Consider the following 11422-nt stretch of genomic DNA (forward strand, 5'->3'; position numbering starts at 1 on the left):
TTATTTATTTATGGTTATAACGGGAGGAATGCTTGTTTTTAAAAGGAGCTGGTGGATATTTAAATTTATCCATTTATCTGTCTCTCTATCTTTTGTATACCAGTGCTTAATTTTACAAAAACAAAACAAAAACAGCTTTAGTATAACTGCCATTTATTCTTTTGAAGTTAACTAGCTTTCATTATTGATCTCCTGTTTCCACATCTTACTCTGGTTTTATTTGTATTGTATTCATTTCTATTAAAAGAAAAAAAAGAAAAAGAAATCTTCTCTTGGTTCTATCCTAATTATTTCTCAAGGTGAACTCCACCTAGTGTGTATCTGTCAGTCTTTCAGAATACTACAATTTTCATTCTATTGTTGATAAAAAGAGGTTTAATTTATATAAACACTGGTAATACAACTGAAACCCTATAGTTACCTGTTGATTTAGTTACAAACAGCAAGTCTGACTATAAATTAATAACTGAATGGGACGCAACACACCAAAAAATCCTCAGCTGTCTATGTACAGATTAATACTGCCCTCTTGTGGTTAATAGTCTTTTACTGCAAGCGTCTGGAGGATTTAATAGAAATCATAGGTATCATCACCACCCGGGTTGAGCTTTGTTCTGCCTTCTGAGGTTTTCAGAATGGTAAAACACCACACTATGCAGTGTCTACCTTAATTATAAGGTAGACACTGTATACACAGTACCAGATTCACTGGCTAAAATGTTATAATATTGGTGCTCATTTCCAGCACATCACTTCAAGTTGATTTACAAGATTGAGATACAGAAAAGATATCAATAATATTTTAAAATAAAACTTAAAAAAGTTGTGCTGCATATAATGTCCCCTATACTGCATTCATGTGTCTTTCAGACTGTATTCTGACAGTGGACCACCTATCATAACAGATCTAGTAGGGTATGATAGTTTAGCCCAAGTCTTTAAAGAAATGTTTAAAACCTGTATTGTATGCACAGCTGTTAGACTCCTAAACATCAAAGAAGCACAAGTGAGGCCTGATTTGGTCTGTCGGTTTCTTGCTTTATTGGTGACATGTTCCGTTACAGTTTCTGGACAGCTACTGTGTGTTATCTACCACCACAGACATTTTTCAGTGTCTTGAAGATGTAGGAGGCCAGGCTATGTTCATTAAACAGGTTTTCTGAAAACCTGAAGTGGCCAAGTGACACACACTCACTCACACGCATAAACACATACACACAGAGGTGACATGCGGGCGCCAGCTTGGACGGTTTATTATGGTGGAATCTCAGAGCCGAGAGCAGCGCGCCTTTGGGGGAACTAAGTTCTGGACACCGGGGCGTGACAGTCACTGGGAGAGGAAATCCAGGGCAGTGTCTCGCTCCTCCACCAGCTCTGCCGCTGTGGCGTCCATCTTGGCTCGGGAAAAGTCATTGATGGGAAGGCCATCGACCACTTTCCAGGTCGAGTTCTGTGGATAGAGAGAGAAGAGTCAACGGTCGAGCTATGAGATTTATTGCATTTTGTCCAAACTCTGTCAAATTTTGCATGAGCTTCAACTAAGCCTGTCAGCAAAAGAGCATTGTTGTTACACTGTTATTGTTACTGTGTGACAAACATCAACTAAAACCATGAAGTGACTTACATGTGACTAACCTACAGTATTGGACACTAATGTTGTGTATCTTATACAATATCTGGGAGACGAGTACATGCTTTATATACAAGTACCAGTTATAATGCCGACTAAATTTACATGAATGTGATAAGGGGCACACGTTCATTTTACAGCGATCAAGTAATTAGGCAAGCTAGCCAACCAGCACCACACTTTAATCTGATTTTGGTTAAGCATTGGGTAACATTAGCCAGAAGACAGTCACATTTGATCACGAAAACCAAAAGATCCGTTCATTGAGATAAATGTTCTGTATATGTCCACTGCAGTATTCTGCTGTTTGACAGGCTTTAGTATTTAAAGCGTGTTTCTTTTTTTTAGCTGATGTTAGCTAACATCAGCTTATTTGCTAATGCTGACAAACTGCTTGATGAACAGGGGGAAAAAAAAAAAAAAATACACCCACAACAACCTTAAAGACTTTGGACCATGTTCATTTTCTGAACTAATGGAGGCAGAAGTGTGCAGGTGGACATGCTGTTGAGAAGGCAAATAGGTTTGCTACAGATTTATAAGCACTAACATTGTTTATTTAACTTAACATAAGGACCATAAAGCAGCAGGCGTGTGGGAATGATCTGCAGTAAAAGAAATCAATGCATATGTAGACAAATGTATGTAACCTGTATATAAACCTGCCCAACACAAGAACCTGGACAGATTTTGAACAGTCACTTCCTAATGTGGACCTATTTTAAAGTCCAGCATATACTCACCTTGATTTGGACTGGGAAAGAGTAGATAAGGTCCTCTGGGATGTTGTACGAGTTTCCAGAAGCATAGACACCCATGGAGACAAATTCACCCTGAAGACAGGTAACAGCTTCAATCAGTTTGCATCAATAACATGTAAGCAGAAATACAGGGAGTGCAGAATTATTAGGGAAGTTGTATTTTTGAGGAATAATTTTATTATTGAACAACAACCATGTTCTCAATGAACCCAAAAAACTCATTAATATCAAAGCTGAATGTCTTTGGAAGTAGTTTTTAGTTTGTTTCTAGTTTTAGCTATTTTAGGGGGATATCTGTGTGTGCAGGTGACTATTACTGTGCATAATTATTAGGCAACTTAACAAAAAACAAATATATACCCATTTCAATTATTTATTTTTACCAGTGAAACCAATATAACATCTCCACATTCACAAATATACATTTCTGACATTCAAAAACAAAACAAAAACAAATCAGCGACCAATATAGCCACCTTTCTTTGCAAGGACACTCAAAAGCCTGCCATCCATGGATTCTGTCAGTGTTTTGATCTGTTCACCATCAACATTAGTGCAGCAGCAACCACAGCCTCCCAGACACTGTTCAGAGAGGTGTACTGTTTCCCCTCCTTGTAAATCTCACATTTGATGATGGACCACAGGTTCTCAATGGGGTTCAGATCAGGTGAACAAGGAGGCCATGTCATTGGTTTTTCTTCTTTTATACCCTTTCTTGCCAGCCACGCTGTGGAGTACTTGGACGCGCGTGTGATGGAGCATTGTCCTGCATGAAAATCATGTTTTTCTTGAAGGATGCAGACTTCTTCCTGTACCACTGCTTGAAGAAGGTGTCTTCCAGAAACTGGCAGTAGGACTGGGAGTTGAGCTTGACTCCATCCTCAACCCGAAAAGGCCCCACAAGCTCATCTTTGATGATACCAGTCCAAACCAGTACTCCACCTCAACCTTGCTGGCGTCTGAGTCGGACTGGAGCTCTCTGCCCTTTACCAATCCAGCCACGGGCCCATCAAGACTCACTCTCATTTCATCAGTCCATAAAACCTTAGAAAAATCAGTCTTGAGATATTTCTTGGCCCAGTCTTGACGTTTCAGCTTATGTGTCTTGTTCAGTGGTGGTCGTCTTTCAGCCTTTCTTACCTTGGCCATGTCTCTGAGTATTGTACACCTTGTGCTTTTGGGCACTCCAGTGATGTTGCAGCTCTGAAATATGGCCAAACTGGTGGCAAGTGGTATCTTGGCAGCTGCACGCTTGACTTTTCTCAGTTCATGGGCAGTTATTTTGCGCCTTGGTTTTTCCACACGCTTCTTGCGACCCTGTTGACTATTTTGAATGAAACGCTTGATTGTTCGATGATCACGCTTCAGAAGCTTTGCAATTTTAAGACTGCTGCATCCCTCTGCAAGATATCTCACTATTTTTGACTTTTCTGAGCCTGTCAAGTCCTTCTTTTGACCCATTTTGCCAAAGGAAAGGAAGTTGCCTAATAATTCTGCACACCTGATATAGGGTGTTGATGTCATTAGACCACACCCCTTCTCATTACAGAGATGCACATCACCTAATATGCTTAATTGGTAGTAGGCTTTCGAGCCTATACAGCTTGGAGTAAGACAACATGCATGAAGAGGATGATGTGGACAAAATACTCATTTGCCTAATAATTCTGCACTCCCTGTATACAAACAAAGACTGCAAACCCAGCAACTTGTCTGGAAAAAAAACAAGAAAAGAAAAAGCTTTTTTGATGTAATCTTACATGTCTAAAGATGAGTACTTACCTTTCTGACCATCGGGATTCTTATTACTGTCAAACACTAAAAAAATAAAATAAAACTGAGCTGGCATTAATCTCTGTATCCACACTGACCTCCTTGGTGCCAAACCAGATGTCCCTCATGTGGTCACAGATGGCCTTGGCTGCAGACATGGCACTGGACAGCTTCCTGGCCTTGATGACAGCAGCACCACGCTGCTGCACTGTCTGCAAGATAAAGAGGAGAAGGTTTCACATTAGAACAAAGTTTCTGTCTGTTTGTTATGTTTGGCATGGAGTCAATAACTCACAGAGATGAAGTCTCCTCTGAGCCAGGCATCGTCCTTGATGGCTTGGTAGGCTTCCGTCTCGGCCCCCTGGAGGTTGACCTTAGCGTGGTGGACATCGGGGTACTGGGTGGAGGAGTGGTTGCCCCAGATGATGACGTTCTTCACTTGGTCAGAGGACACGCCACAGCGCATCGCCACCTTCAGGAGAGAATACAACAACAAAAACAGAAGTAGTATTTTAAAATAGTAACCATGATATGTCAACACTATAATTAATGGTGCGTTTATTATTCGATGTAAAATCTTTTATCAATATAAGGAAAAAACCCCCAAACAAATTGTTACTGGGGAACTCCCCTGAAATCTTCGTTTACAAAGTATATTTTTTCATCTAACAGAACACAGAATCTAACCAAAGGAAAGTTTTAGCACCTGAAAAAAAAAAAAAAACACTTTGTGGAACTAAATGTTCTGGGCACTTGTTTGTGTGTGATATTGTTCAGCTGTCTTTGCAAAGACAAATGTCAGTTTTAGATCTTAATGTACATCACAATATTATAATACGGTTTACTCATTGACACCAAAAAAACAAAACAAGTTTAAAGCATGTCCAGACATCTTTAGGGCAGAGATGAACTACAGTCACGTCAGATAGGATTTTATGCATTACTATAGTTCAATGTAATTTTACAATTCAAAACAATTTGATGACGACAACTCTCGTCAGCTTGATTTAATAGTTTCTCACAGAAACTGTCCCAACAGGATGAGTGTTTAACTGCCTCAGTGATGTGTGGTCAACAGCTGGTTGGAGATGTGAGCAGGTCGTCCTGTATTATACAAATGTATATTGTAAACAAAACAATAGTAAATTGTAAACACATGTACCTGGGAGCAGGCTCTGTTGTGGTCCAGTCGGGTCAGGCAGGAGAAGTTCTCTTTAGGGATGGATGGAGCGGACTTGGAGGCGATCAGACAGTTGGTGTTTGCAGGGTTTCCAACCACCAAAACCTGTCAGGGTGAGATTCAAACATATCTATCAGACACACAGAGTCTGAGACAATTTCCTGAATTTGCTTTGTTTGCAGTAAGCAAATGAACAACTGGCAAAACAGAGCCCTTCTTCTAGTCACAGGGTGAGCAGAATTTAGAAGATGCTCAAAGCCAATCTTCTGTTATCCTGAAAATACACATTTATTAAAAAAATTAAAACTTTTAAACTAATGGAGTAATCAAAAATGTAACGTCAATGTTTACAGTAAAGAACGGCACTAGCGATTTAGCTCTACACTGGTAGTGACCAGCGTTTGTAGCTGCTCTGTTAAAAGTTATTTCTAAGCAGGGGGGGTTCTTATGGCCCATGGCGCTCTGTTTCATAAAAAAGCTGAGACATGAATCACATGAATAAAATTTAGCTCTCTTGACAAAAAGGGCTTAAAACACAAATATTCTTCTCCCCTTTGTAAAAAGAATTCTGGCATGAACATAAAAAATGTTTTGTTGGAGAATGAAAGATTTTTGAAGACAAAGGACTCGGGTTCACCCGACTAATCCTCACTGAATTAGACATTTTAAGATTAGTCACAGTACAAAATGCAAGTTCAACAAAACACACTTGGAACCTTTGGAGACCTGCAGTTCTTCTCCACATTTGAGCTTCTGCAGCAGCATGCTGTGTGACGTTCAGCAGAGAAACATGGTTTTGACACGTGAAAGACTTTTTCTAGATAAGCACTTTCACTTCCTGTGTTCATCGGCTGCAACTGGCTTATTAAGTCACAGATTTTCAACCAAATATCTGAAAATAATATAACCCCAAAGCACCTTGACGGTCTTCTTGGCATACTTGTCCAGGGCAGCTCCTTGCGTTTTGAAGATGGCCACGTTGGCCTTGAGCAGGTCCTTCCTCTCCATGCCCTCCTTTCTGGGCATTGAACCCACCAAGATGGCGGCGTCAATGTCCTTGAAAGCCACTTCTACCTTGTCAGTGGGGATGACCTCTGTTGGAGACGATGCACATTAGCTGTTGTAATTGGGACTTAAATATTCCAATATTTTGACAACATTTTGTTTTTGTCTGCACACCCCAAGCACAATCCTGTCAGAAGTTTTTCATTCTGTGTTTATCATTACACTGCACCATGAGCTATCGGAACAAAGGGGACCCTGCAGGAACATAATGATAAGAAAAAGTAAATACATGGACTGATAAGACCCACACTGATTTTTAAAACCAGCATCTGTGTACCCAGACACTCTCCCTGCAAGTGTAACTTTGCCTTTAAATATAAATTTGAGATTTATTTCCCCCAATTTAACTTTTTTTTTTTTTTTTTTTTTTTAACAACACCCTTGTTGCCTTTACTCTGGCTTTTAGGACATTTCAGGGCCTGGAGACATGATGGTGATCAGCTAACTGGGGTATAATCATAATTCATGGTGTAAATTATGACTGTCCTTATACATTCTGTGATCACATGACCTGAAGACAAAGCCTGTCACTTCAACTCAAGACAAAAAGCCCAACTCAGACATTTAATTTTTTTTTTTAAAGTTCTGACTAAAAATAGCGAGTACTTTAATAAAAATTACAGAAGCTTGGCATCTCAAAGATACGTAGGGAATAGATGATTGGCATGCCTACTATGCGATTTTTTTTGTTCTTAGTTTGTGTATAACTTTGGACAGTAGTATTTGTTTTTTTAATGACAAAACCAGTGTGATATTTTATTTTAAAAAAATGATCATTTCCCAAGTAAAGATGGTCCTCAATACGGTCACATTAACCTTCTCACAATTTTTACTCCAATAAAAGGTCATTGTTATTGAGTGATTGAGTCCACCTTCCACATGAATATCTGCAGCCTTGGCTGATTCTGCCTTTGCCGATAAGATGTGCTTGATGTCTGATGTTAGACGTAAGCTCGCTGCTATCAGCCTGGACTTCAATCGGGGTTCATCTCTACTCCATTCATATTTGTCCCACCACTGCTCTGATTGGCTGCTGTGGTGCCTGAACCAGCAGCCAACCAAAAACCATACTTTAGACACTCCTCCAAAGAGCAGCAGCAGTAGACAGAGAAGGCTTCTGCCCACAGTTTATGAAGGGCGCGCGCGCGCACACACACACACACACACACACACACACACACACACACACACACACACACACACACACACACACACACACACACACACACACACACACACACACACACACAGAAATAGTGTGTGTACTGCAATCCAGATGGAGCACAACAAGCATCTGTGGCTGTATCTGGCCGCTGACTTCTTAAAATCTCCATCCTTCTATCCACTTGAGCTTAAAATGAGCAATAAACAGCTTTTGAACAATGCTGTTTATTTAACAATGCTAAGATAATAGGGTGGTTTCTGATTCAAAATAATTTCAAAATAATAATTTCAAAATAATTTCACCATCATAGCAAAAGCTCTGCAGAATATTTCTCAACATCTCCTAAGGCAGGAAACACCTTTTAAGATTCCAGAAAATAAACAAGCAGTTATTTTTGTAATTAAATGGCTAGTTTAGATCCAACTGATTGAGAAGATTCACCATGAATTCTTGCCATGCACAGGCACACGGTGTGGGCTTACCCTTCAGCAGGGGAAGGGCGCAGTCCTGCAGCTCCATGACGACTCCATCAAGCACTGGCAGCATGGGGGGGATGTCCAGGAGGATCAAGATGATTGGCTGAGAACACAACATGGTGACATCAGAGTAAGACAACTTGAATTATGGTGTTCAATGTGCATCATACAAGTTCAAACTAAACACTTTATTGTAATTGATATAAAACAAACAAACAAACAAACAAAAAAACCCCAAACTTTTGACTGATTTATTTGTAAGCGAAACAGGGTTTATGCATGAAAAACACTGATGTGGCTTAAAATTAGATTTTGCTCGTGGTGACATTAGCCGTTTTGCTAGTGGCTAAATCTAGGGACAGATAGATACTTGGGGAAATCTATGGTTAACATCAGCCGGGCATCTACAGAATTATTTCGTACTTTGTCTTTCGTCTGGCTAACACTGGCTAATTCTAGCATGTCCTCTAATGTGTAAGCTCTTTCTAGTGAAAATTCTATCTTGGAATAGACAGGATCAGTAATTTATCCAAACTCCCTGTGCTGTCCAGTATCTTGGCAGACAAAAGCAAACTTAAGTCACTTAATAATGCTTTGATAAGGTTATGCAGAGCTCATTTTATAAATGTTGGGAAAAATGTGCAAAACACTCAGTGCAGCATGTTTGAGTATGAGCAAGATTATTATTTTTTGTAATTAAGGTGAATATAGCATGAAAGTGAAATGATTTGGGACAGATTAGCTCCTTTCTACACCTCGTACAAAGACCTTTCAATGCATTTCCCGGTGTCACCTCCCACATAGAGTGACTCATTAAGGTCATGTTTTAAACTGCAATACTGGCATGGAATCAGGTTTCAGATGCAATCACTAAAGCAGAACCTGTTGTTCCAAAACTTGTTCTTCCAAACCTTAACAAGGGATTGTGTGAAGTTTTCCGAAGCTTTTCTCTAATGCCTTCCTAAATCCATATTAGTTATTAAAGCTCTGTTATTTTATTCTTGTACACTAATAGCATACCTTTACATGATTCCGAGTTTAATACTCTTACATTGGCTTCATCTTCTAAAACAAGCTGTTTTAGCCCTCCCACTTAGAGACCACACTCTCTTTAAGTCAACTTTCTTCAAATGGCTGCACTCATCAAACATAAGAGTGAACAGCAAGTGGGAGGGGCTTTTGTGCTTACAGGAAGCACTGTGTAAATGAGATGTCCATATCAGTGAAAGAGCGTTTAGAGCAGCCTGAGCTTTAGGCTCACAGAGATTACTTGTTCATAAAGAGGCCTTTTATTTGAAAACTTTGTTCACCTCTCCTTTTTCTCTACAGTCTCTCACAGATCAGAACTCCATTAAGTATCCCTGAATTAAGGCATGTTCATTACTCATGGTACTTCCATTATATAACAGTCCCAGTCAGAGATTGGGATCTGGGAGAAGGGGACTCTGCTGCTTCTGAACATTATGTAATCAAAGCTCCGAATGAATCTCACCTGGTCCTTCCCGAACACATCTCCTTTGGCGATGCTGTACAGCAGGGAGTAGGCAATCTGGCCAGCAGCGCCGGTCACCAGAACACGGATTGGTTCAGCCTGTGTAGACAGAAACATTAGTGTCACTGACCCAGTTAAACAACTGAGGCAGGAAATGAAGGAGCAGTAACTGTCATTGCTGGCTCACTGGCTGTGACTTTTCTTTCTAGTTGAAAAGCACATATGTATAACAAACCAAATCTTTACATTGAGGACAGTGATGTCTTCCTCATAGACAAAACTTTACAACAAAGCCCGTTATGAAAATTAGGACAAACAGAATGATCTAATATTCTTGCATAATAGCAAGAGTAGCAAAATTATTGTTTATTTTCTGTGAGCACTTGCTATCTCTGTCTCATTGTGCATGCATGAAATTCAAAAAGCACTGGACAGACATACTTAAGTATATACAAGAATGAAAGGAATTCCTTTCAGTATATACAAGGATGAAAGGAATTCCTTTCATCCTTGTATAACTTCGTACTCACTTTAATGAGAAATAATCAATGAAATGGGAATGGGCGAATTGCATACAGTGTTAACGTGCATTTTAAACACAAAATAAACTGCAGACAAGTATGTTCAGATCCCGCCTTGCATCATATTCTAACTGGGCGGTTTGTAGGAGAGATTTCAATCTGATAGAGCTCCTGTTGTGATTGGTTACCCTAACAAATTGAAAGAAAAGGCCGCTGATGTCATTTGACGCCGATGCCACGCCACCGCCCGCCTCCCGTTCATATTAAAATGGAGGTTTTAATGTACAGTGAACCAGCGACTGTTAAACAGTACAGCGGTGCACTAACCCGCAACAGACCGTTGCTGTATTACATCTTCCGTATTTTCGATAACGCATCTCCTTCCTACGCCACAGCCTGCGCGTGTCTGCTCTGACCTTGGGTCTCGTACGAACACAAAGATAACCTTTATTAAAAACTCGTAACACTATCAGCATTAAGTGAGATGAAACAATTACTCTGCCGCCTTCTTGCCAATGTCAATGTTAACGATTAGTGCATCATTAAATAAACCGTTTTTTCTAACCAAGATAAACGGTATTACGATATTCGACGTCTAATTTAGATAGTTAATATCAACCAACGAGGTCAAAATATTCTAGCTTACCATTTTAACTAGCGAATGTAGATGGGTTTGCTGTGCGGTGCCTAATCCCCCTGTCAGAGTCGGACTGGACTGCAGGGTCACCTCTAGCCTTGTGTTGCAAGTCAGGCGGCGAACCGACTCTTCACACTCACCATGGGATTTGTAGTCCTTTTTAACATTAATTCAGGTGTTTTGACACAACCGAGAATACAGAAAAGAACCCATTCTCCCACAATGCATCACTCTGGTGAAACCGCGCCCCATTGTTCTGAATATGGTGGATGAGTTTCTGAAAAGCGTCCTTTTTAACAGAGCATCTATAAACTGTATGTTGTCGACATCTTGTGGTCGGCAGCGGAACATCATCATTTGTTTCGCAAAATGACAGCTTTGAAACTCAAGAACGGCATTATTTACACTTGAAGAAGTATGTTTAAGGCCCTCTCTATGGAACGTTTTAAGAATAAGCAATCTAAAAAACGAAAACACTAATGGAATAACATAACAATGGGAATATGGGGACTCAGCACTGACCCATTGCAACCTCTTCATGAGACAGACAGTCTTGAAAATCTCAACATGAACCCATGTGAATGGAACCCCATAAACTTTTCTGCCCCCAAAACTACCTAAATATATGAAGAAGTGGATGAATTCCCTTAAAAATTCTTAGAATGCTTCAATAGTCAATTAAGTATTCACAGAACTGAGGTGAAACAAACAAACACACACAC

General features: G+C 39.9%; 1 protein-coding gene across 1 annotated transcript; it reads right to left on the bottom strand.

Annotated features, from left to right (window-relative positions):
* Positions 1-1017: 1017 nt before the first annotated feature.
* On the bottom strand, positions 1018-10864 carry LOC116329828 (malate dehydrogenase, cytoplasmic). The gene is made up of 9 exons (XM_031752307.2): positions 10710-10864; positions 9543-9641; positions 8057-8153; positions 6263-6438; positions 5327-5449; positions 4460-4636; positions 4263-4376; positions 2374-2463; positions 1018-1450 (listed from the first exon to the last, which is right to left on the bottom strand). The coding sequence occupies exons 1-9, from the start codon at positions 10710-10712 to the stop codon at positions 1328-1330; spliced, it is 1002 nt and encodes a 333-aa protein (XP_031608167.1). The 5' UTR covers positions 10713-10864; the 3' UTR covers positions 1018-1327.
* Between the last annotated feature and the right edge of the window lie 558 nt (positions 10865-11422).

This window comes from Oreochromis aureus, linkage group 6, assembly GCF_013358895.1.
Source record: "Oreochromis aureus strain Israel breed Guangdong linkage group 6, ZZ_aureus, whole genome shotgun sequence".
Taxonomy (NCBI): Eukaryota; Metazoa; Chordata; class Actinopteri; order Cichliformes; family Cichlidae; genus Oreochromis; species Oreochromis aureus.

Coding starts and splice junctions, on each gene's coding strand:
- LOC116329828 (XM_031752307.2), bottom strand. Junction 6,439..8,056: donor CGCCCTTCCCCTGCTGAAGG/GTAAGCCCACAC, acceptor CGTCTCCAACAG/AGGTCATCCCCACTGACAAG. Junction 5,450..6,262: donor ATGCCAAGAAGACCGTCAAG/GTGCTTTGGGGT, acceptor TCACCCTGACAG/GTTTTGGTGGTTGGAAACCC.